We start from the raw sequence: 26,853 nt of genomic DNA on the forward strand, positions 1-26,853 counted from the left end.
AGATTTGATTTGGGCAATCCTAATTTGCCAATTTTGACCACAGTAATTCTGTCAATCCTGTCGAAAGTTTGTGTAAGGTCGACGAAGGCCAGGACCACCTTGGCTTTCCCGTCCCGAATCTTTCTTTTTTGGATGCTTAACAGCATGATGTTCACCGTGGTTCCTGTATTTTTTCATGAATCCTGCTTGTAGAGGGTCTGCACTAGAAGACTATTTGGCCCATAGCTGGAATCTCTCTAGAAGAAGGGGGCCATATATGTTTCCGATTGTATCCAAGAGCTTTCGGCCGAGTTTCGGGGGGGGTCAGATCTGTCAACTTTTTTGAAGATTGGGACGACCACTGAGGAGATCCATGAACTGGGAATGGACTTTCACTCGGATTCTTTATAGACTAGGCTGATGAATGATGCCCATTTAACTGGATGGTTCCTTAAGTCTATATTGGTTACACCATTGGGGCCTGGTGCTCTCGACGACTTCAGCTTCCGTATTGCTCTTTCAATATTGTCCTGGTTCGAAAGATCTTCCCACGGGGTGATGCAAGGTTGCTTGGAAGGTGAAGATGGCTGGGCCAGTAGTTAGAATAAGGCGGTGAAGTGGCTCTTCCATCTTTCGTCGCTCAGTGTTTGGCGTTGTGGACCCCGATTGCTTGTCGGCCTGTCTGAGGGACCAGAATTCTCTAGTGTCTTTCCCAGCAATTTTCCTCAGCATCTCCTCTGAGTCATGCTGATGGAGAGTGATGCGATATGATTTCACCCCGTATTTATGTCTTTAACTCATCTTGGAAAGTCCTTTTGGAGCGTGGGTGAATCAAATTTAAAGGCTTGTCGTTTTAGATTTCTGAAATTTCGTCATTTCTCCACGAGCATTTTGTCGTATTGATGGGTAGCAGATTGTGCGCCTCGGAGATGTTTTGAAGGACCTGTCTGGTAAGGTATCAGTAAAGAGTGGTAATCGATTTGTGACGGTCCCATATGGATTATTGGGGCAAGCTTGATTTTGTAGTTTGATGTTAGTGTTACGCTCACCTGGTATCCACGGGGACGCCACCCAGCCAGTTGGTGCCCTTCCCAATGATTCCTTGGGGTGGTCTCGGTGTCGATGGGATTCCGCCTGGAAATGAAGACTAAATTAGGACTGGGCGACCAAGGTAAGTTTTCCAGCCCCTCCAGGTTCTCTTCTCACCCGGTTGTCGGAATCGGTGGGCTCTCCGTCCTGCTCTCTGGGCAGGGGTGCGTTGTCTTTTGTGGGCGCGGGCGGTCCAGTTACTTCACTGACTGCTGCCCTTGTAGTGTCTTTCAGGTAGGTCTTATTGCGATTGATGGCGTCGTAATTCTTGCATGCCTTTTCTCTGTTCTAAATGTCTTTTTTTTTTTTTTATCTCCCTAGGAGCGCGGAGTGTCCGCTTGGAGAACTGGATATGCTGGTTCTCACCGGGAGATGATGGCGTGCTATAGCGCTATGATGAGGTAAGGAGGCATTTTGCGTAGCGCAGCGATCTCTTGTCCTCGCTGACCTGTGCTTTTCTCTTTTCGTAGGTTGCGGTGAGTTCCCAGCGCAGATGGAGTTCCGGAGCTATGCCAGCCAAAAAGCAACCAACCAGGTAAGTCTTTAAGCAATTTGTGGTTGTAATGTCTCCACTAACTCCTTTAATGATGTCTTCCTCCTTTTCTCAGGTCCTTCGATCCGGGCGGTGAACTCCACCAACAGAGCTGCCCAGGAGCTGCGAGCAGTGAAGGATGATGAATGCAGGTAAGATTCTGCTGCTAACTATGTTCTTGGTTTTTCTGCAGGTCCGGAATTCATCAGGCTCGTGAGAAAGCTGGATACAGTGAGCGTCACGTTGCTAGAAGCAAAGTAACGCAAAGCGTGTTGTCTTGTTCGGGTGTGGTTTAAATAGCCACTGTAAAGTAGTCCCTAGGCCACCACACCAAAACACTAGACCGCATAGCTTGGTTCTAGGAATCAAGCTATGTGGATGCCTCCATGTTGGCTGAAAGCCTAAATAAAGTAGTTCCTCAAGCAGATGCCTTTCTTTACTGATGAGCCTGGCGCCAAAGGCGCCAGGACTGGTCCCAAGAGGGCCTGAGAAGTGGATGCCGGGCCTAATTAGTGATCCAAGCCCTGATTCCGCCTGGCCAATGGGCTTGGCAGTGGGGATCAGGGCTGAGGGTCATGACGGCACTCCCGTCCCCCAAGGCCCCTCCCAAGGTGTCTCCTTCCCGGTCCAGGTTTAGTTGGGAAGTTCTGATGAAACCTCTTGATCAGACGTGGTGCATGGATGTTCTCACTGGGTTCCCAGGATCCATCTTGAGGCCGAAACCCCTTCCAGTTGACGAGATAGTACAACTTGGCTCTAGAGTACTTAGAGTCCAGGATGCCCTTGACTTTGAATTCTGGTTCTCCATCTATTAGTATAGGTTGAGGTGGTGTCTTGATTCGTGTACCGGGTTGCATTGGTTTTAAGAGGGACACATGGAATACCGGATGGATTTGTAGATTAGGTGGTAAATCCAATTTGACGGCTGCTGGGTTGATAATTGCCTTGATGGTATAGGGTCCCAAATATCGAGGATGGAAGATCCGGGTCTCTTTGATGGGTACGTATTTGGCGGCTAACCAAACCTGGTCTCCTACTTGATAGTCTGGGGCCTTTTTCCAATGCTGGTCGGCTAAGTGCTTTTGTTTAGCATGAATAAGATGTTCCTTCGCCTTTCTGAACGCCTGTGTGATGGTTGTATGAAGAGTCTTTACTGCAGGCATTTCCAAGCTGGCAGGAAGGTAAAGTTCTGATGTACGTGGATGTCTGCCATACAAGGTGTAAAAAGGTGTTTGGCCCGTGCTAGAATGTACGGAGTTGTTATATGCATACTCGGCTATCCACAGTAAGTCCTTCCAATCTCTTAATTCATGGTGCAGCATGCACTGTAAATACTGCTTGAGGGTCTGGTTGGTCCTCTCGGTTTGGCCGTCTGTCTGTGGTGACTGGTGGATAGCCGGACGTCAATCTGTGTCATTGTCCAACATTTTCTCCAAACATTGGATACAAATTGGCTGCCTTGATCAGAGACCAGAACTACTGATGAGCCATGCAGCTTGACAATGTCTTCCAGAAATACTTCTGCTAGGGTGGATGCGTCCGGGAGGCCCTTGAGAGGAATAAAATGTGCCATCTTTGAGAACAAATCCACGATTACAAGAATGGTGTTAAAGCCTTGACTCAGTGGCAGATCAGTGATAAAGTCGATAGTGTGCCATGGAGCGGGAGAGATGTCCAGTGGTTGTAGGAGACCCGATGGTTTCTGTTTTTGATTTATTTTGTGCACAGACGCAGCAGGACTGAACATACTGGATAATGTCCTTACGCCAGGTAGGCCACCAAAAGTTATTTTTTACCTTGGCTAAAGTTTTAGCGATTCCAGGGTGTCCTTCGATCAGAGAGTCATGATAACCTGAAATTATATGCTGTTGTAACTCCTTCTCGGGTACATATAGCCGGTCCCTAAAATAAGGTAACTGATCCTTGATGCAATATTCTCCTTGAGTTTGCCATGCGAGGAAAGCATCCGGGTTCATTGACTGTCGAATTTTATTTCGTAATTCGCCTTGTGATAACGCTGTTGTGATACCCAAGAGTTTTTCAGGTATGATGGGTACCGGGTCTGGAGTTGTATACACCGTTTCATCGATGCCCATTTGAGATAAGGCGTCCACTTTCCCATTCTTGACCCCTGGTCGAAAGGTGATCACGTAGTCTTATTCGGTGAAGAAGAGGGCCCACCGTAACTGGCGTGAAGACTGGGCTTTGGCTGTTTTGAGATATTGCAGGTTCCGGTGGTCTGTGATCACTGTAATGGTGTGTCTAGCTCCCAGAAGATAGTGTTGCCACGCCTTGAAAGCAGACTTGATGGCAAGGAGTTCTTTGTCCGTGATAGCGTAATTAATTTCCGGGGGTGAGAATTTTTTTGACCAGAAGGCCACAGGATGCAGCTGGCCAGTTTCTGGGTCCCTCTGTGAAAGGACTGCTCCCATTGCCATACTGGAAGCATCAGTTTCTACGGCATAAGGGAGGTCTGGACGCGGGTGCCACAGGATTGGAGCAGAGGTGAACCTTTGTTTCAGTTCCTGAAAGGCTCTTTCTGCTTCCTCAGTACAAGCAAACTTTTTATTGCTTTTTCGTAGCAGTACTGTGATCGGGTGCACAACCTGAGAGAAGTCTGAGATAAACCGGCGGTAAAAGTTTGCAAAGCCTAGCATGCTCTGTATCCCCTTCAGAGATGTTGGTGATGGCCATTTTAGAATGGCGTCAACCTTATGTACGTCCATTCTGATGCCTTTCGGCGAAAGGATGAAACCAAGGAATTCTACTTCGGTGACGTGAATAAAACATTTCTCCAGCTTTGCATACAAACTATGTTGGCAGAGCTTGGTGAGGACTGAACAGACATGCCTGATATGATCTTGTTTTGAGGCTGAGTAGACCAGGATGTCATCAATGTACACTAAGGCGCAAACGTCAGTCAGTTCTCTCAAGACATCATTCATGAAATATTGAAACTCTGCGGGAGCGTTGCATAAGCCAAAAGGCATGACTTGATATTCAAAAAAGCCATATTTGGTACGGAAAGCGGTTTTCCACTCGTCTCTGCTTCTGACCCGGACCAGGTGGTATGCTCCCCAAAGGTTAATTTGGTATAGATCTGGGCATCGTTGACTTCTTCTAGCATTTCCGGGATAAGGGGCAAGGGGTAGCGGTTCTTCACGGTTATCTGGTTTATTGCGCGGTAATCCATACAGGGTCTCCAGTCCCCTTCCTTTTTCGGTACGAAGAACAAAGGACTGGCTGCTGGGGACTTAGATGGGTGGATAAATCCATTTGCAAGGTACTAGTCCAAATAGGATTTCAGGTGAAGGTTTTCTGGTTCGGTAAGAGCGTAGATCCTGCCGCAAGGTATTTGTGCCCCAGGAATAAAGTCAATTTGACAATCATAAGGCTTATGCGGCGGCAATGTGTTAGCCTGGTCTTTTTGGAATGCGTCCTGAAAGTCACGATATTCATCTGGCAAAGTATTAGTTACTCTCAGAGTAGAGGCTCTAGTATTGGAAGTCTTGGAGACACAGGAGTCGGGTTCCGGGTCAGGAGAGTAGCAAGTTAGGGAGCAGTTGCTGGAGAAGGTTAATTTCCATGCCCGCCAGTCTATCAAAGGGTTGTGAGCAACCAACCATGGCATCCCTAGTATCAACCGGAACTGAGGTGCCATTATAAGATCGAACGAAATACACTCCCGATGTCCATACTTGCACAGCAAGGTTACTACTGCTGTGCACTGGGTTACTGGTCCGGAGGCGATTTCTGTCCCATCCACGGTGATCAGCTTGTCCCTGGTTGACTTAGAACACAAAGGGGGCCCCATCTCTGCTGCCAACTCTTGATCTATATAGTTCGTAACTGCTCCGCTGCCGATGTACGCTTCTACGGCATGCATCTTTGACGATTGTTGGTATTTTATTAAGATCACGGGTATCGCAAAGTGTGAGGTCAGTGGCTATTTCTCATCACTTGACAAACTGACCTGTACGGTTGCCGAGCTTGGTAGTTTTCTGATTCCTTAACTTCATCCTTTTCTGTGGTCCCGACTGTCCTCCTTGGGGTGGGGGGGGTTTTATTGGGCAGTCTTTCAGAAAATGTCCTGGTTTTCCACAATAAAAACAAAGTTGCTGTTGTCTTCTTTTATCCCGGTCTTGTTTTGTAATGGATGTCGTATCCCTCCGATCTGCATGGGTTCTACGGTGTTGTCTGGCCCCCATGGTGCATTGTCTTTAGGCCGAACATAAACTACTGGAGAGTTTGCTTTGGACCGGTCTGATTTTCGGTCCTGCAACCGATGGTCTAGCTGCACGACCAGATTTATGAATTTGGTACAGTCTCTGGGGGGGTGGGAGGGGATCAACTACCTGGGCCAAGAGATCCTTTAATTTGCCTCGTAAGCCTCGATGGAATAACGTGCTTTTTTTGTTTTCTGGCCACCTGGTTTCAGCAACCAGTCTATTAAAAGTTGCAATGTATGTTAACAAGTCTTGGTTCCCCTGCCGGAGGGATAAAAGTTAGTTATCTACTGCTTGTTCTTGTTCCTGGGTATGTGAGCAAACGGTTTTTCCATTTCTCTCTGGAACCCCCCATAGTCCTTTAACAACGGATCATTATGGATCACCAACGGCACCGACCAATCCGCTGCACTTCCACTCAAGTATGATAGGATGAAAGCTACAGGAGCTTGGTCATTTGGAAATGTCCCAGGGCGACAAAAGGAAGTGAAGCCGACAGTGATTTATGAATGCTGCATACTTCCGTGGGTCGCCCAAAAACCTTTCTGGTAGTGCCAGTGGAACTGTTCCAGGCAGCGTGATCTGTACTGGTGTGGGGGTATAAGATGGTGAGATAGGATTTTGCATCGGTGGATTTCCTCCAGGCAGACGAGTCTGCCCTGCCTGCGATTGCAAGAATTATCTGCGGATTTCGTCGGTGCGCTGTTTGGTCACTATTGGGTCTCTCCGGAGTGCATTAGTCTCTTGTCGGGTTGAATGAACCTCAGCACGAAGGCTCCCCAACAATTGGGCCAATTGGTTGATTTCTGATGTTTCCATGGCGCCCAGGTGGATTATTTATGTGAGGCTTCGCCTTCAGTTACGCTCACCTGGTATCCACGGGGACGCCACCCAGCCAGTTGGTCGTTGGTGCCCTTCCCAATGATTCCCTGGGGTGGTCTCAGTGTCGATGGGGATTCCGCCTGGAAATGAAGACTATATTAGGACTGGGCAACCAAGGTAAGTTTTCCCCCACCTCCCTTGTGTTTCCAGCCCCTCCAGGTTCTCTTCTCACCTGGTTGTCGGAATCGGTGGGCTCTCCGTCCTGCTCTCTGGGCAGGGGTGCGTTGTCTTTTGTGGGCGCGGGCAGTCCAGTTATTTCACCGACTGTTGCCCTTGTAGTGTCTTTCAAGTAGGTCTTATTGCGATTGATGGCGTCGTAATTCTTACGTGCCTTTTCTCTGTTCTAAATGTCCTTTTTTTATCTTCCTAGGAGCGCGGAGTGTCCGCTTGGAGAACTGGATATGCTGGTTCTCACCGGGAGATGATGGCGTGCTATAGCGCTATGATGCGGTAAGAAGGCGGTTTGCGTAGCGCAACGATGTCTTGTCCTCACTAACCTGTGCTTTTCTATTTTCGTAGGTTGCGGTGAGTTCCCAGTGCAGATGGAGTTCCGGGGCTATGCCGGCCGAAAAGCAACCAACCAGGTAAGTCTTTAAGCGCTTTGTGGTTGTAATGTCTCCACTACCTCCTTTAATGTCTTTCTCCTTTTCTCAGGTCCTTCGATCTGGGCGGTGAAATCCACCAACAGAGCTGCCCAGGAGCTGCGAGCAGTGAAGGATGATGAATGCAGGTAAGATTCTGCTGCTAACAAAATTCTTGGTTTTTCTGCAGGTCCGGAATTCATCAGGCTAGTGAGAAAACTGGACACGGTGAGCGTCACGTTGCTAGAAGCAAAGTAACGCACAGTGTATTGTCTTGTTTGGGTGTGGTTTAAATAGCCACTGTAAAGTAGTCCCTAGGCCACCACACCCAAAACACTAGACCACATAGCTTGGTTCTAGGAATCAAGCTATGTGGATGCCGCCATGTTGGCTGAAATCCTAAATAAAGTAGTTCCTCAAGCAGATGTCTTTCCTTACTGATGACCCTGGAGCCAAAGGCGCCAGGACTGGCCCCAAGATGGCCTGAGAAGTGGATGCCAGGCCTTATTAGTGATCCGAGCCCTGATTCCGCCTGGCCAATGGGCTTGACAGTGGGGATCAGGGCTGAGGGTTGTGACAGTTAGTTCTTCAATTCTTTCAGCTGTTAATCTCAACCTGTTTCCTTGGTTGGTAATTTCCACTTTTTTGCCAATCCAGTCTAGAGGAGACCCACGTTATCTTCAGATGGTTATGATCGCTACCACCATGTCTTTTCTCAAAAGATTCCACGAGATTGAACATGGCATCAGAGACGAAGATGTAGTCAATGATTGCTTTTTGGGTACCTCTCGCCCACGTTGGCAGTTGAGGGACTTTTAAAGAGTTGATCCGTGTTGTAAAGGTTTCTAGAGTCCATTAACTTCTGCCATTTTTGGCCTCGGGAGTCGCCAAGGGGTTTCAGACTCTTTGGGAGAGATGTATGTTGAGTTCTTGGACACTTGGCATTGAGATCACCGCAAATAATTATTTTGTATAATGTTATGGTAATATTATATGCTTTTAATTGTGTTGATGTATTAAAGTTACCATGATAGTGGATTAAAATATATTTTTGTATTCCTTCGTAAAATTAATGATCTTAACTGGATTATTTCTGATACTTGTCGACTACGTTTTTGTTGGTATAACAGTGTTTTGTAAAGTTTAAATTACCATTTTTGTTTTTTTTAAGGTTACATGATTTTGAATGCTTGTTATAATAGCCCCTGTTATAAGAGCATGTAGTAGAAGTGTGTGTGTGGCATGAGAGGATGTGGCATAAGTATGTGCATTTTAAGTGCTTGTGTTGGATGTCATAGGAGCTCGTGTGAGGGTGTCATTACACCATAGGAGTGTCATTACAGTGTGTGTGGTAGGAGCATGTTTCCTAGGGGCATGCGAGAGCACTTGTCAAACGTCCACATTTTATGTGTAGTAGGTGCGTGTGTTTTAGGAACCTATAATCAAAATACTGTTTTGTAGGAGCGCTTGTTATAGCAGTGTCATACGTGCATTTACCCTAGGTGCATGTGAGCACGAGTGGAACGTCCATATGTTATGTATAGTAGGAGCTTGTATTGTAGGAGCATGTGTGGTAGGTGTGCGTCATAATAGTGTGTGCCAAAAGTGTTTGGTTTGAAAATCCACTTGCCGTACGTCCACATTGTGTGTAGTGACATATTATAGAAGGTTTATAGGAGCACATGTTCTAGCAGCGCATCATAGGTGCGTGCATCAACGGTGCATTTGGTGGGTGTTTCTGAGATCATGTCCAGCATCCACTTGTTATGTGCAGTAGGTGCGCATGTCATAGGAACCTGTATGATGGAGTGTATTTTGTGGGAGCGCTTGTTATAGCAGCATGTGTCGTAAGAGCATGTCATTACATCATATGTGGTAAGTGTGTGTTGTAGGTGCATGCTGTGTACAGTTCATCTGAAAAGTTCCATTTATTCCATCACCGTAAAACTGACGTCAAAGTTAGCTGAAACTTGTCTTTAATGTGAGTCTTTAGGAGGTGTTGTGTAATCTAGGGACTCATACATTGTGTGAACGGTTGGTATGAAGTGATTCCATCACCTTAAAACTCACATTAAAGTCAGGTGAGATTTGCCTTTTAATTTGAACTTTCAGATGTTGTGTAATGAACGAACTGTAAAACTCACTTTGTACAATTTGTATGAAAGTCACATTCATTCTACACATGTCATATATAGATACATTTTCAATCCTTAATATCTCAATTGTCCATTTTCAATTTATTCTCTTCAGTGTCCAAATTCAAGCTAAAATCTAGGTGCCTGCGAAACGAAAAAATGAATGTTGTTGGCTCTGGGTATAAAGAATGTTCAAGAATCACCGTTCCTATCTTTCAATAAGTTATATCTTTACTAATGCATTGTCACGAAGTTTAAAAAGGGGCAGTTGTTGCTCTAACATTATATTCATGTAGTTAACATTTAACAGTTGAATCCTGTTTGTTTGGTCAAATGGATTCACGCTTTTATTCCCAAAAAAGGACAAATGTTAAATGTATCATAACTTTATTTCCAGTCTTGGAAGTGCATCTGCCTGACGTGGTCACGCATGTTCCCTCGCTTTGGAGACTGAACAGATTTGCCAACCAAAAATAGGGGTTGCCACCTTGTCGATGAGCAAATCGGCTTGGGCACATTTAAAAAGTTGTAGCTCCATTGTTGCTAATATGAGTTTAGTTACAGGAGACTGTCTATAATTGAACCTTATGCATTTCACTCCCCCTAGCATACCTGATTAATTGGTGTGATGCGTCCATAGACCGCTTTATAATATAAATGGGTTCCTTGGAGCCAATTGCACTTTTATTGAAAGGAAACCTAGATGAGCAAATATTGCTCTCATCACTCAGTTTCTGCATGTGCACGTTTTCTGCTGTGCATGCTTTTATGTTGGGTACCTGGTGGCCTAACAGCTGCATGCATGTCAACTACTGATGACAAGCAGAAAGTTATATATGGAATTCCTTTTATTTGGATGTTGTAAGTTCAAATATACCCCTACTGGAATGCAGGGCCATCTGGGTACAAAGTCACCAACACCAGTTTTTTAAAACGGTGTGATGTCTGAAAGTGAGACCATTTTATCAGATCTGGGAGAATCTACTTGCATCAGCTCCTGAAATTTCAAAATTCTAGGAAATTCCCCCTAGAAATGCATCACACACCACCCACTTGCATGTCACCACTTTAAGTTGAAGGGGTTCTACTTCCAAGAGGCACTAATGTCTACCTTTAGTTGAAACTGCTCATAGTGATGTCTCTAGACTATTGTGTTGCATGCTTTCTGTGAATGCTGTTACTGATCACAGTGGAGTTTCTGCTGAAGTTGGTACTCTAATTCAGATCTTTTTAATAAAAATGCCACGCAGTGGTTAAACAATTCTAATGTGTCTTGTACCCACAGGACGGTGCCGTGTGTGTACACACGCGCACACATGGAGAAAGGTGGGAGATGTGTCCCATCCTGTGTGCATTCTTCGATCATTGACCGTGTGAGTGATGTCACAGTGATAACTGAACTCAGTTGAACCCTCTAGAGTGTGCTGCAAGGATGTACCATTATGGGGTCTATGAACTGAATTGAACTGATTATATTGCTTGAGCTCATGAATAATCATTCTTTATTTATATGGCTAAGGTGATAAGATTTAACGCAATAAAACCCTTGAAATTCAACAGATGTGGGAAGTGATGATCAGTGCTCAGCCCACTAAGCCATCTTCCCGGCCTCTAAATGTGTCATTGAGAATGTCATCTGTTATGTATGTGCTCGTGGGCTTTGCAACAGGGGGATGCCGAGTTACCGGCTGAATTTCCAGGGTTTTGTGGCGTTAAATCTGATCACCTTAACTAAAAGAAATTTCTGTGAATTGCAAGGGTTTTTGTTACACCATAGTCAGTGGAGTAACGTTGCTGAAATATTGTCGTGGACATGACCTCTAAATGAAAGTGGGCCCCATGGCAATTGAGTCGGACAAATTGGTGAGCTACAAAAGTTGTGCATGTTCCACCAATGGGTTTCCTTTGTGCCCACAAGCCATGGCTAGTGGCCAAGGCAAGTTTTTCTTTTTTAAATTCTCTCCCATTCCCGCAGTAACTCTAAAATTCCCTTTTTTTAAAAAAAAAAAAGGGTTTTAAACTCTTTTCTGATGCCCGTGGTTATGCCATTGAAGTACACATAACATGGGTTATCCCCGGGTATAACCACAATTACACACACATGCTCGAAATCCAAAGCTCCCCCTCACTTGCACTCCAAGTGCCACCCTCATCTTTTCCAAATCAAATATTGTAACTATTGCATGGAATAAGCCCAGACCACTTCCTGGAAATCTAAACGCGTCATGCCCAATATGTTTTGTGCCTGGTACAATTCCTTCCAGCAGTGCTGTGCAGAAATATTGACTTTTCTATAGGGAAACGAATGGGAGTGACCTAGAAAGTGGGGGGTGTGGGGGGGGGGGGTTGTTGCTTTTTTTTTAATTACTTTTATTTTTTAACATCTTTTTCAAAATGTCCAGTCCGGGAGGGGGTGACGTGACAAACTTTGTTTGCAAATTATCGGTCAAATCCGTGCTACAGGTCAAGTTATTAGCATTTCCGGTTTCCTGTGGAACTTGCTACACAACTTAACAACGGCGTGGCGACCACTGCTCTCTCTCTCTCTGTGTGTGTGTGTGTGTATATATATATATATATATATATATATATATTGGATCGATTTGCCAATATGGAAATGCTGTTGTGATACATTCAGAATGACATACTTGTTGTACTTCTTAGAACTTTTCATAGGTTAGTGGGTCTGTGATGCAGTGGCACTCATACCAACATGCATTAAGTCATTCCTGAATGTATTGTTGGTAATCCTTATAGAAATGCACTAGTGCTTTACCTATGCAGATATTTGGCTAAATGAAACTGGGGGACAGATACATTAATTGCTGGTGAAATGGTTTGTATTGTATGTGCGTTTGTTTGCCAAAAACACTTGGCCTGTTTTTCTATATGCACATTGTTAGCTGTGATCAAGTATGAAGTCGAACTAGTCAGGCTATACCCTTTAGTTAATTGGCTGAAATGGAAAAGGGTTGTCTTTTTAAACCCACCATAACTTTCTTGGTGTTCTGAAAACATGGCCAAATGCTCCAGCCACAAGGCTTTCAGGACTATACTGCACCGATGATCCCGAATAAGGGTGAAACCAGGTATGTAGTTAAAAAAAAAACTATATGGTCCAGGATACCTTGCGCTTGTTTAAGAATGTTGGTTAACTGCCAAATTTTTGTTATAGAAACCGAGTGGTTTAATTAGTGTTTTAACCAAATTGGTCATAAATGGTCAGCCGACAAGTGTTTCCACCTCAACTGTCATTATCAAGGCTATGGTAAGGTACTATTGTGCCCTGTCCGTTGAGTCCTGGGCTGGAGTGGATTCTGCACTCTTGATAAGACTGTGCTGGATCGGTGGTCCCTGCCACGTTGTGTGCATGTTCCTCTATCCCGCAGCAGCATTTATGACCAATTTGGTTAAAACACTAATAAAACCGCTCGGTTTATATAACACAAACTTTGCAGTTATCCAACATTCTTAAACCGGCGCAAGGTATCCGGGACCATATAGTTTTTCCTTCAGAAAAGGTGGGAGCATCACCTCCACCTACCTGTGACCATGCAGCAGAAAGTTCGGACACCTCGATAGTGTGAAGCGCAAGAGGAGTTTAAGACCTAAGGCACACTTTTTTGCTGCAGGTATGTAGTTGCCCTGACAGCCTTGCAAAATGTCTGTCTTGGGTTGATAAAGCTATCCCTCTTACACAAAGACAATTCCCTGGAGAAAAGGTTTGCATTTGTGCTAATTTGCATACGCACACTGCCCTGCTGTTTCTCAGAACTGGAGATTAACTTCCAGCAATGGCTACTAGGGGTGCTGTGGAGTGTGACTTGCCGACAGAATTGGTATTTTAACTGGACAACAGTCTCTGTGGGCCAACGTAGAGACTCCGCCCATCTCCACAGTCCAGCCATTCACATATACTCCCGCACTGCATACACCCAATGAAAGAAATGGAGATATTATGAAGCTTGGGTTTCTAGGCATGGCAAGCTCGGGACTCCTATCTGGACTGCTGCCTTTCGTGTGGGACCATGCATGTTTTGATTATGGCCCTTCCTCCTTTGCAATGGCATGGCAGGCTGGAAAACGATGGTCTGGAGGTACAGTTGGCAAACTTTGGCAGTGCAGATGCTTTGGACGAAGACACCCATGATGACTCTCCATGGACTATGCTGACAAGGGCTGGCTGGAGTTAGTTGTAGTCCAAAACATCTAGAGTGCAAAATGTTGCAGGCTCCAGGCCTGGGGGATTGCCCCGAGCTTTGCTAGTGTTTATGATCGAAAATCTTTCCAGTCCTCACTCCTCAGTGTGAAGAAAACTCGCATGTGCACAGTAATGTAATCGTATGCCCTCACCGTTTCAACTTGTCATTGACTCTAGGAACAATCCTGGCTAATTTCTTTGGGCACGGTATGCGCATGAAGATTGGTTCAACTTTTTCAAAGTTATAAAAAGCAAAGCTGGAATGCATTGAAACGCTTTTCGCAATGTAACAGTTTTACTCCAGAGTGAACGCATGGTAAACTGTCCATAATTGAGCTTTGTGACTATTAGTCATGTTTGTGTTTATTTTTTTTCCCTTTTTCTTTTTGAAAGCACATTAAAAGTAATTGAACTCTGTGAGATGGTGGTGCTTATTGCAGTCAGAAGTATTTTAACCATGGATAAAGCTGTCAGTGCTTGTTTGATGTATATATTTGTTTGCACTTGAACTATGGGGTTTGGACTTATGTTTATTTTATTCTTTTCAGGCTCCATGGAAGTCAGGACGAGGAGCAGAACATCCTGCTGGAGTGTGACTGGTCCGCATTGGACTCCATCTTGAAGCTCTTAAAGGTGTACACAATCAGGAGAAAAGTTAATCTTTCCCCCTGCCCTGAACTTTCCTTGTGGGCTGTCCTCCCCAGCGAGCCTACGGAAAATGTACCTAGCACCCTACAAAATTGCCAAGATGCCTCTACGTTTCTAGCTCCTGACCCCAGGGTATCGGCGATGGGCTGGAGGGTGGTCACCAGCAAAGATCAGAATCTACCAGCTGTTGTACCTGGAACTCAGATTGGAAATGTTAAAGAATACCACACATACAGGTACCAAAAAGGTAAGAGTGATGTTGCCTGAAGGGGAATGAAGAATAGATGGAGAACAGCGTGAGAGGGCCATGTCTTTATGCTTTGAAACCACATCTTTGTTGCCATTCACAAGCCAATTATTTTGGCTTTTTTTGCAACGGATTTGCAGCATCTGTGTCAGAAGACAACAAATGCCTGCCCACAATATTCGTGCATGATTTCCCATCAGTTAAGGGAAAAGTTGCAGTCAAAGATGGCAGTGGAGCTTTGCAGCGTTAGGTGACACCCTAGGATGAAATAAATGACCTATATGTTTAAATGTGTGCTCAAAGCGAGAAATTCCAGGAGTAGTAGAAAACGTTGGTACTCGCAGAAACGCCATAGGAATGACTAATCTAAGCTTGTAAGGGTTGTACTGACTCCCGGACAAATATATGCGATGGGAAGAAGACAACTTAAATGAACCATGTTATCCAGGCATGCCTATTTTCTATCAAAAGCTTTAAATCTATCCTTTTCAAATTCTTTTGCCTCTTTCCATATCTCCATCACTTTACAGACGTTCTGCAAATAGTAGAGCAAGCTCCTCCATGGATTAACCTAGCCAAACACCATTGGTACTCTGCACCCTATCATACACCTCTTTTAGTAAGGCATTTTTCCTGAAACCTAATTGCTTTCCATTTGTGATTTACACAGGCATCCCTGAAGGTTTGCAAGATCTTCCCCCAGGAGTTGCCTTGCCGCTGGAATCCAACTTGGATTACATGAATGGTATCAGTTTTAGTAAAGGCTGCTACATTGGGCAAGAGTTGACCGCAAGAACCCACCACACAGGTGTCATCCGCAAGCGTCTAATGCCAGTTCATCTTTTGCAGCCATTCCCTCCGGAATTAAGTGTCATTCCAAGTGGTGCAGAGATTGCAACACTGTCTGGCAAATCCGCTGGAAAGTACAGGGCTGGTGAAGACGCCAATGGCTTAGCTCTGCTTCGATTGGCTCATATAAAGGAACAGCTCTGTGTGAAAGTCTTGGACACTTCTTTGGATTTGACTGTTTCCTTCCCAGAGTGGTGGCCACAAGGTGTCAAAAATGAGTTGGGCTTTCCAGAAGTGTAGGGTTACTTGATTTATTCAACATGCTTTTAGAGACCACCTGTGCCGGTTTCTATGATGAGATGTGAAAGCATAACATTTAGAGTATTGAATGCCAGTTTTGAAACAGAGTTGGTTTGTATTGTTAGTTTTTTCTTATACAGTTTCATCAACAAGAGCTTTAAACGCGCACAAGACTAAAATGTTGTAGTGTACTTTTTTTGTCCTGCCGAAGTAAAATCACACGGGGGTGATTTGTGTACCTGCCATTCTTACTCCAGAGCACAGCAGAAAGAGCCTTTGAAGCATAGGATGTTGTGGGAAACAATCGATATGAAAGCATCTCCAAATGCTATCTTTACATTCAAGTTTGGCTACAAGAAGGATCCCAAGAAGTGGACGTCAACAATAAAAACTATTGCCCTAAAAAGACGGCGCCCACATCACAAAGACCTGAACTATTCTTCATCTCAGTCATTCTGCATGAGGTGTCCGCTTTGCTTGACAACAGGAAAACCGCTACATGTATGTTTAGTACTCTTTTAGCAGGCAACAAACTGCCAGAGCTGAATTAAAGGTAGTTCTTGCTCAAATTGGCCTATTGAATTGTTTGAAAGGAGTTGATATAGGTCCTAATATTTCTATTAAATAAATTGGAGTAAAAGTAATCATCTGCCACACCCTAATGAATGTCAATGGACTATATTTAAGTATCTAAATTACCCCCCAAATTAGCACTGTGACTCTTGTGTGGAACGATTTTAGATTTCTCCTGCACAAAGTAACAATTCCAAAAATGATGCCCACAGGAATCAAATGTATTGCTCATTTGGGAATAAATATATATTTATATATAGTCAGTTGCCCTTTACCAAGAACCCCCTGCTGATTACTTAAATGTTTTAAAAGAAATATTATGAACGAAGCACAATAGTACTTGTTACCCTAACCAAGCTTTTGACATCCTGCTAACAGTTTTGGCATATTCTTGTTTGTTCATGGGCCTTTTTTGAATCGTATTAATATTGTTTGCGTTTTTATTATATTGCCAAAATAAAAGTGTCTAAATATACCTTCCTTAAATGAATTTTAGGCCATTACCTTAACAGGGGGGAAACTGTGAATTTGGCATACATTTGGCCACTTTGGCCAGCATAAGTTCTAAGCAAAACCCTTAAGGTTCCACTGGCACTACAGGATACATATTTTAATATTTACTACCGTGTTGAATTGTGATTCTTATGCTTGAATTATCCCCTTTTTCAGAGGAAACGGAGTATGTCATGAGCCATCTGTATGCGTTTAACACATTCTGTCAGACTCCAGCAGAAGACTGAAATAGGAGGATCCCGAATGATTGCAGGCTCTTATCAAACTGTGTTGTCTATACTGAAGGGACTAGATGATCCCTCCTCCCCAGGAGGAGCCTACAGAGTGAGGTGTTCCCTTTAGAAAGCAAGCCGGCAGAACCTTGTGTTTGTGGAACAGCCATGGGAAGGATGGCTGATCTGATGAGCTTTTGGTAGGAGTTAAAGCAAGGACGTTTTGGAATTGTTGATTAATGTTATCAGGTTGAAGAGAGAAGACGCTTCCTGTTTCTAGGTAACGCACCATGCACAACCATTGACTGGTCTTCCGTTTTATTGAGTACTCTGGGCAGTCTCTGTAAAGTAGAGGGGGAGCTCCACCTCTGTGCTTTCCTATCCATAATGTATGGCTTGGATCTGCCACAATTGGGCGGGAGATGGCTAGAGTAACTATCGTGGACTAATTCCTGGCATAGCTTCTGGAGGGACATTGGGACCCTGAGGCGGCAGGTGAGTAATCACTGTACTGAAGACTACTGGAAATAACAGTATCCCTACTAGACCCACAGCTTATTGACTTAGACCATACCCGAACGGAGAGAAAGGACGAACAGTGTGTAAGAGAGCAAGGAGAGATCCGAACTTCCCTTGTGTGTTCCTAAAGAAAGTTTGCTATATAGCACTCTGTAATCCTTATGTAGTGGAGTGTTCTTCCCGTGATAATTTTGCGCTGGGCCACTTTAGCCTCCTGCAGAGGTCTGCTTGTAGCTGGTTTACGTTACTGGCTTGAGTGTGTGTCTCCTGCTCCTCTCTACGAGTTCACATTCTTGATGCTGGAATAATGTCTTTTTTTTAAAAAATTTAAAAAAAGTTCTCTCCCAGCGATCCCTAACTCTGGTAATGGGTAGGAAAGAAAATTATAGAAAGAGCAACAGACCTATGGCGTGTTAATTAAGTTTGGTTTTAAAAAAAACAGTGTATGCATTAAATCCTTTGTGTACTATAGATTCTGAGTGGGATTCTTTGGTGGTTCTTTGAATTCATATATACAGATGCTTAAGACACATTAATCTACTTAAATGTGTCCCTGTCCACCCAAATGGTATGGGTAGGATGATAAAGGATTTAACAGATCGCTCAATGCACTTGAAGGACATCCGCACTGAGAAGGGGGTATGGAGCAGAGAGGGCAGAGTGCACGTGAAATAACTCCACTTAAACACATACTTACCAACCCTACCGAGCGGTTGGCCACTGCTTTTAAAGCATTCCTATCGCTTTTCCGGTCAAAACCTACCGATTTATCATGGCTCCAGTAGTCTTGGCTGCCTGAGGCCCAGAGAAGCATTCTCCAGTATATTGAAGGTGGGCGTGTTAATGGCCCATTAATTTTGATGACCTATGTTGCCTGGCATGAAAAAAACACTCCACTTTGCCCTGCACACCCTGCGGTCTAGGCAATGTTGTAGCATCAGTGTGACACCATTGCGTGCCTCTCTGAGCTGCCTCATAGCTCTGAGCTGGCTGAGTCTCACTTTAAATACTTTGAACTTGCGTCGTCGGTCACTGTGCTCAGCTCTGCTGAAAATAGCTTCTAGCTGCAAACCGTTGTCTCCAATCAGAATCTCTGCAGGTATGGTAAATTACTTTGTACATTTGTTTAATGACAACATTGATCAGGGCAGGGGCCGTGTTGGTAAACTTCAAAGTGTGCCAAAGGCGAAGTCTGACAAGTTTGCACAGTCCAAGCTCTTGGTTACATCGGTGGCCATAAATGTTCACCTGTCCGACCGGTAGACAAACTGGTATGGTGTAGGCTATTATCGAATATACTGTCATATGGAAGGCAGAGCTGGAGCACTAGCATTCATTTTCACAAAAGCAAAACATCTTATTGTGTGACCCAGGACCACCTGACAGTTTTTTTTTCCTTCCTCTGTCTTGTGCCAGGACAGAGCAACAGGACGGGCCTCTTATTGTCACTTTGTACATCTCCCCCGCCTACACAGGGAGTGGAACCCGAAGGCACTCTTTCTCATGTCTGGGACGAATGTTGGCATGACACAGTTCCCTTTCACTAAAATTGGGAAGGTGAGGGTCCGGGGTGGCTTTTGTCTCACTGGCTCATGCAGAGTGTGAGAAGGAGCCTGGGTATGGTACTTCTCTGGCCCAGGGGCACACTGGACGGCATCGGGGCCTTTCCGCTTTTTCAATTGAAAGGGGCCATGCATGAGCATCAGTTCCCCCACCCCCACCCCCCCAGCAACTTCCCCATGTTGCCATTCAGCAATAACACAGCAATATATTTCTCTTTATAGTTCTGGGGCTTTAAATGTGCACTTTGCATGCTTGCCTTTCAAGCTACATTTGCAGGTACAGAAGTGTTATCACCTGGTGTTAAGATGGATTTCTGAACTCTGTCCTGGAGGGGCAGAGGTTCAGAAGGCCAGCCTAGTTTCTTGGAACAGGGTAACCTCTGGACAAGCCAGACCAATCAGGGTAGCGATCGCTGAGGGACTCGGGCAGTTTAGTTCGATGAACAAATGAAGATGAACAGAGCTCTGCGACTCAAGTGCAGCCTCCGCTGGGGGCAGAAGCAGAGCGCGAGTACGGAAAGGTGTGCTGTTAGACACAGCGGAGAAAAGCGATGGGCTACTGCAGGAGGGTGACCAGTTCCTAGCGATGCTACTCACCGGACCCCGATGCAGGCAGACCCAGGCTTCTCCACGAGCAGGGGACGTCTCGGCATCGTGTAGATTCCGCAGCAGCAGAAGTTGAGTTGAGGATGTCCCAAACGCAGTGAACCCGCACAGTTTGTTACCACAGCAGGGCAACGGAGCGGCCGTGTGTATTTCAGCCAAATGTACACTACTCACTTCAGACCTGGGAATGCCAAGTGTACGAATCGTGTGAGAGTGACAAGGACTCGTAATACAACACAACCTGACAGCGGTTACAGAGCAAGACTCCTGGGTAGGCTGGTCAGTCGGCTGGATGGCCCAGAGACACTTCCGAAGGCTTATGTGCAGGAGATGGTGAAGATGCCGAGAATAGTTGTTCCCACTATTCCAAGGGTCGAAGTACGAGTACAGGCCTTCTCGTTCGATCCGAGGTAGAAAGGGTTTCACAAAGCGACAGCAGTGCAGAGGAGCAGTCCTTCAGCGGGTCACCAGCGATTCCTCGGTTCAGCCTCGTGGTTGCAGGATACTTGGCTCCTGTATTCCTTTGTTCGTGAGAACTCAGGAGATCAACATGGTAGTGGTGTTTCCAGCCCCCTCTTATCCACGGTTCCCTTCGCGCCAAAACGGAGGTGACCCAATGGGAGATCTGCTCATAAAACACTCACACCATACGTGGACCTATCACGGACCATGGGGGTCCCAGGCATTCACACCACCCTAGACTCTCTGGCGCCCAGGATGTGTATTGGGACCAGACATCCCAGCCCACATCCTAGAGGCACACACAAGGCCTGTAGAAGCCCGCGAAAGCATCTGTGTTTCGTGGGAAAGTACATGCCAAATAAGGAAGGCCCTGGGTCGGCTCGACCTGGGGGAGGTGAAGGGGGCAAGACGGTCAGCGGACAGGACAAAGTGCCTCGTGGTCTGGCCATTTTGGAAGCCAGGCCACCATTTTGGGCTAAGCGCGAGAAACGTGCTTAAACGCCAAAAGGAGCTCAAACACACAATCGCTGCCACCAATCCCGTCTATGATTCACTTGCACCGTTCATTTACAATCCAAAGAGAGTATCTAGGGCCTGTAGAAGACTAGAGACCCAAGAGAGCAGTAACTTAGCTTACAGTGCCCTCTTGTGCCATGTTGTGCGAAAGCTGCAACATGATAAAAAAACTACGGAAAACGTTTCCCGGTACTGACTGTCTTAAGGGCATGTCGGTTTCCCCGTAAGAATGGAGCGAAAGCCCAGAGGAGTGCGGCAGAAGGCTGCACTTCTCTGGCAAAGTCTAGATCATGGTGAAAACAGCAAAATGTTTAGGGGTTGCCACATGGAAGGAAAATTACCCACAATTAAGAAATCTTTCCTAACTCCTGGCATGTCCTATAATCCTCCTGCCTTCTTCCCTGGGACTTGTTATTCTCTGGAAGTCCCTGGGTTTGGTTTGTCCTCCAGGTCACAGACCCTCGGCTTACCTGAAGTAGTAATTGTTGAGCAGCCTGGATTCATGCCTATCCTTACTGTCTGCCTCTTTGGCCTGTTCCTGGTAGATCTCTGTAAAGGATGCCCCCCCCCCCCACATGCCCATTTTATTTCTTTGGGGAGCAGGGGGGGGTTGCTTGTGATTCTCCATGGCATGCTCCGGCTCTCCCTGTGTAGGGAAAGGCCATGCCTTTTCAATAACCAGTATGTGCAAGTCTGATCTTGGATCTTTGGCACAGTTCAATAAATGAAATGCTCTGATTACTTATGATTAATCTTCATTACTCCTATTGCTACTCTTCATCCACACAGTACGGATGCCAGCCCCTACCTCCTCCCCCAGTGGTGTGATTGTCCTTTTTCCTTTGGTACAGACGGGCAGATTATAGGACCTGTCCGGTGCTTTATATCCCGGGTTGTGAGGGGCTATGGCTATGAAAACAAAATGTGGGTAAGGGTCTGATTGAAAGGCAGCTCGCCTTCAATAAGTACTGTTACAAGGTACAGTTGCACTAGAAGTAATGAAGATTAACATTAAGTAATCGCAGCGTTAGGGCAGGGTTTACAATAATAGACCGGGGTGCTAGACATTACAAAGAAATTCTGGGCAAACCACAGCATATCTTGGCATTTATACTTTGCTAAAAGTGAAATGTGCCCTATTTGTACTATAAATGGATTCAAGAGATATTCTTTTAACACAGCTAACCCAAGCCTGTCCAAGGCCTTTGTGGGACAACAGTCAAGACCTTTAACGGGCCCCCGGGAGGGCATATGTATTGGAAGGTCTGGCTGGCCAAGAAACGGAGTGATATGTTAGCATCTAGTGCATCTTTCACAGGGTGGCCTGAGTACTAAACTGTCAGTGTGTGATGCCTCTAACTTGTGTCCTGCCTCAGCTATTCCCTCATCTTGTTCACACTTTCGTCCTGGTGTTGCTACGTAAGCTCACCACATCGTCTTCCCAGTTTGTGTTTCCAGTTTAAGGTTCAGTGGGTTCTTTCATGGTTTCGCTGTCTGGCTAACTTACGAGAAGTAAATGTAAAATCTCCTATTTTGCATCCTAAGAGAAGCTGTCATGTTATTGCACATCTTGAGATCCTTTGTCTTTGTACCCAATATTATAAAACTATTATTGCAACTTTTATATCCCTTAGAACTAGACTCTGGAGCCGTGCATGAAAACAGATAGTAAAACAGGGAGAAACCAAGCAAGATAGTTGAGAAACTATTTTTGACCATGTCAAAGCCAGCTCGGTGGGGCAATGTATACAAAACCTAATGGGAAGACGCATATCCATTTCTAAAGTGGTAGAAGGGAGCAATAGAACTGTGGGACTGCTGCTCTTCCTGGTGAGATTTGATAATGTCCTGCTGTGTGTGGACTAGGTCTAAAGGCAATGGTGCCCCAATGTTTCTGGACGGTTGATTGGGATTGGTGGTTCAGACCGGACACCTTTGCGCCAGACACTAAGAGGTGTTTTGTTTAGACCAGAGCAACCAACCCCATGTGCACCCGTCTGTCATAACTGGCACACTTCGCTTGATTCCCCAGGTACCAAACTGCAATGTGGATACCCACGCTCCTGAATGAATACTACACACCCATCCTTTGAAGCGACCGCAAACATAAATAAAACGTTGTGTTTGAAAACGCTGCAGTTTTTCTTTCCAAGTTTCTCGGGCTCCTCCGGCTTGGAGGAGCCTGAGAAACTCGGAAAGAAAAACCGCAGCGTTTTCAAACGCAACCGCGTTGTGTTTATGCCTGCTGTGGCTATCACTTTGGGTCTCCGGTGCTCCCACAGGCGAAGTCGTTGGGCGCTGCAGTTTGACAACCTCTGCCTTTTCGTCCTAGGGGACAGCAATGGAGGGGAGGTTCCTTTCGTTATTACTCATCATTTGGTAAAGTGAGAGGAGCTGCCAGTCAAAGGGGCCACCGTAGGACTGCCAGAAGTGGAAAACAAGGTACTCGAGGTGCCAAGGCCGCTCGGGCTGTTGCCTCTTTGCCCTCAGGCAACGCCGCAGCCGCTTCAGCTCAGTCATGAGGCCATGTCCCATGGTTTGCCGGTTGGGGGGGGAGGCTGGCGCAGCATCTTGCAGAGTCGCGCGCCATTACTTCAGATGTGTGGGTTCTGGAGATCATAACCCACGGCTACTATCTTCCTTTCCAGCAGAGGCCTCAAGACAATCCACCGGGGAATCTCTCTTTGAAGAGTCCGGATCCGCTCCTTGCGCAGGAAATTCAATCCCTGCTGGAGAATGGCGCCATAGAACTGGTGCCTGTAGCGGAGAGGAACAAGGGATGGTATTCCCCTTATTTTTTGATATCCAAGAAAGACGGGGGATTGCGATCCATCATGGACTTGCGTGGTTTGATCAAACTCCTCAGGAAGGACAAGTTCAAGATGGTTACTCTCTCTCAAGTCCTCCAGGCCCTTCCACTTCAGGACTGGTTGGTGTCTCTCGACCTCAAGGACGCTTATTTTCATGGGCCGATCCATCCAAAGCGCAAGAAGTACCTGAGGTTCGCGGTTGGCGACTTGCACTTTCAGTTTCGGGTCCTACCGTTCGGATTGACCTCCACGCCGAGGGTCTTCACCAAGCTCATGGTAGTGGTGGCAGCGCACCTCAGGAAAGGGGGGATGCACGTCTACCCCTACCTGGACGATTGGTTGATCAGGGCGCGCTCTCCCGAGCAAGTCCTGGATCATCTGTCAGTCACCTGACCCTCCCTCCACAAGCTGGGTTTCTCCCTCAACTAGTCCCATTTGACACCAACTCGGAGGCTCCAGTACATCGGAGCAGTGCTCGACACATCCCTGGGGCAGTGTTTTCCTCCCCAGGTGAGGGCTCATCACATTCAGCAGATGGTGCACAAGTTTCAACTTGCCCAGACTCTCCCAGCGTTCGAGTTCTTGAGACTGCTCGGCCTCATGGCATCCTGCATTCTTCTGGTGCCAGAGGCCAGGTTGCGGATGAGATCTTTGCAATGGGCACTCAAACTCCAGTGGTCAGTCCTCCGGCAGGATGTCGGACCCTGTTCAGCTGCTGTCTTCGGTCGCCCAGGACCCTCTGTGGTGGGCTGACGAAGGCAATCTGATGAGGGGGGGCTCCATTTTGGCTGCCCTGGCCGGAGGAGACGATCGTGACGGACGCATCCCTCACGGGATGGGGAGCTCATGCCAAATAGTTGACAGTCAGCGGTCGTTGGTCTCCGTCGGAGTCCAGACTCCATATCAATCTGTTGGAGCTGAGGGCCGTCAGGCTAGCCCTGAAGGCTTTTCTGCCGACTGTGTGAGGAAAGAATATCCTGATGGACAACACGGTGGCCATGCACTACCTCAACAAAAAGGGGGGGGGGGGGTCACTTCCTCTGTGCAGGGAGGCGATGCAGCTCTGGTTCTGGGCAATCCAGCAGGAAGTATCGATCTCGGCAGTTCATCTGGCAGGAGACGAAAATGAGACGACGGACGCTCTGAGCAGGCAGAGCGCGATCTCTCACGAGTGAGAGTTGGCTCAGGAGATTCTCCTGGAGATCTTCGCCCTTTGGGGGACCCCTCAAGTGGATCTCTTTGCCTCCAGTGTCAACCGGAAGTGCGAGAGGTTCTGCTCGCGGGAATTTCCTCCAAACGGAGCCTTAGACGCATTCGTGGTGGAGTGGTCATTCCCACTGCTGTACACGTTTCCTCCAGTCCCCGTCATCCCGCAAGTACTGTGGAGGTTGCGGAGGTTATGTTCCCGGATGATCCTCATTGCTCCGGCGTGGGCCCGGAGATCGTGGTACCCGGATCTTCTCGACTTGTACATCTGCCCTTCACATTGTCTTCCCTACCGAGATGATCTGCTCTCACGGGAGGGGGGTCAGTGTGATGCTGGAAATGCATCGGAGGGACAGGGCCTCCGTATCCTTGTCCTTTACTGCTTTTTATCGTGTGTTCTGTCGTGTTTTCCCACGCAGGAGTTCATGTGGGACTCCTGGCGGTGCAGCGCTCTTTCTTTTGGTTTGGTGAACGGACCCGTGGGATACCCTTATGGCACCCATGGGTGGGGGTACAACCCTGTGCCCCTAGTGTATGTTTTTGGGCACCTGTGGGTGGCCCGCAGAGCAGGGTATGGGCTGGTGGCAGCTCCATGCTGAATTTGACAGGGGCACAGAGTATCCTCCATTTTGGGATACCCCGGCCCTGCCATTGGGATCAGTTGATTCCTGATGGGGAAACAAGATGGCCCTGGTGGCCTCTTGCTTTCTATTACCCGTTACCTTGTTTTCCCAAAGTCCTGGGAAGCCCTGACTCTGTCCCTTCCCCCTGACTGGCTGTTGGGTGGAAATGCCATATATGGTGGTGTTGTGAAGGCCCGGCCAGACTAGCTGGAGCCTTCCCGGTGATGTATGTTGTTGGTACCTCCTGTGGGTGGGACCTGGGTGAATAGAGTGTGTGACGAGTATGCATTCTGTGTTGTGGGTGTCTAGTATCTGGTGGTTGACACAATGACTGAGACAACCCTGCCTGAAACCGGTATGAATGCGGCTTGGAGTGTTGAAGGGCTCGGTACTTGTCCCAATACACATAACTTGTTGTGAGTGTCTGGAGAGATGTGAATGGCCTGAATACCTCGTGTGCCTGATTGGCTGCATGAATGCCCGTAGTCGTGATTGGATGCTCGAGTGTGACCCAGCGGAATGAATGGGGGATCAACAGTATATCTGGGGACCTCTCACTGCTAGGAATCGTGTTCAGAAGCTGAAGTCCACTACGACGAGTGACTGGATTAACTGACGCTTGACCTTGAAGCCCTGCTGGACGAGAAGAATTGCTGTTGCTCTCCTTCACAATCTGAAAGCTGCTGTGCCTCCAAGGACTGACCCAGAGAGGACCTGGTGAGGCGCCCTCTTCCCGAGCTACGAGGGACCATCGTGCACAGCTGATCTTTGCCAACGCTCCCTTGTAGACAGACCTACGCCAGGCTGCCGACCCGATACGGGGACTGCTGCAGAACTCCAAGGAGAAGCACTCGGACTGTTGTCCGCCACTGTCGGCGACCGCCATCGCCGACCGGAGCCGCCGTGCTCCCGTTTGCCTAAGAACTTCAATTGATCATCGGACGCTCTCGTCTGCATCGTCATCCGCTTGTCTCCCGCTGGAGAAGGCCCGACCGTCGATGCGCCGAGGAGCATCCACCGGTGGCTTTCCCGCCACCTAAAGACCACAGACGCCGACGACTCGACGCCCTTGCTGGGCCACAGTTCTTCATCATCTCTTTGCGGTCCAGAACTATCGTCACCGAGGTGCCCCGGACGCCTCTTCCTTGCAGGATGCCAACGCTCCGTCGTCGACGAGCACCGCTAGGAACGAAGCTGCCACTTCCCTGCCGTAGTTCACCCTGTTCACCGTCGGACGTTCGACCCATGACTCCCGCCTTAAAGGGAGGGCACTCAAGAAGGGCCATCGATTCCCCGACACCGAACGCCAAGTTCCCAGACACCTCTCGACGATCTGTGGCTCCCGCCTGAAACGGAGGCACTCAAGAAGGATCGGTCGACGTATCGTCGGAGAACTCTACTCCACCAGGTACATTCGGGGGGTAAAACCTTAATAGGAACGAGTAAGGTTATCGAACATTATATGGACTGGGCTTGTGCTATACATCTTTATTTACAGGTTGCCCAGGTGGGGGGGGGATCTCCACACAGAACTGTGTCTAGTGGTAGGGGTCAGTGTTCTGCCTATTGTTCCAACCATCTTACGTTTCTGCCTATCTCTATTACTGGTTTCCTCGTTATTAATCTGTGTGACATTTTAACC

At 46.9% G+C, this 26,853-nt stretch overlaps 1 protein-coding gene across 1 annotated transcript in view; it reads left to right on the forward strand.

Moving 5' to 3' along the window:
- Positions 1-16,662, forward strand: part of IBA57 (iron-sulfur cluster assembly factor IBA57) — a 194,097-nt gene extending 177,435 nt beyond the window's left edge. Inside the window, exons 2-3 of the mRNA XM_069647055.1 lie at positions 14,174-14,520; positions 15,191-16,662. Of these exons, the coding sequence (XP_069503156.1) occupies positions 14,174-14,520; positions 15,191-15,609 (766 nt within the window). The 3' untranslated portion in view covers positions 15,610-16,662. The remainder of the gene's footprint in view (positions 1-14,173; positions 14,521-15,190) is intronic.
- The last annotated feature ends 10,191 nt before the right edge of the window (positions 16,663-26,853 follow it).

This window comes from Ambystoma mexicanum, chromosome 2q (assembly GCF_040938575.1).
Source record: "Ambystoma mexicanum isolate Mex_15411 chromosome 2q, UKY_AmexF1_1, whole genome shotgun sequence".
Lineage (NCBI taxonomy): Eukaryota > Metazoa > Chordata > Amphibia > Caudata > Ambystomatidae > Ambystoma > Ambystoma mexicanum.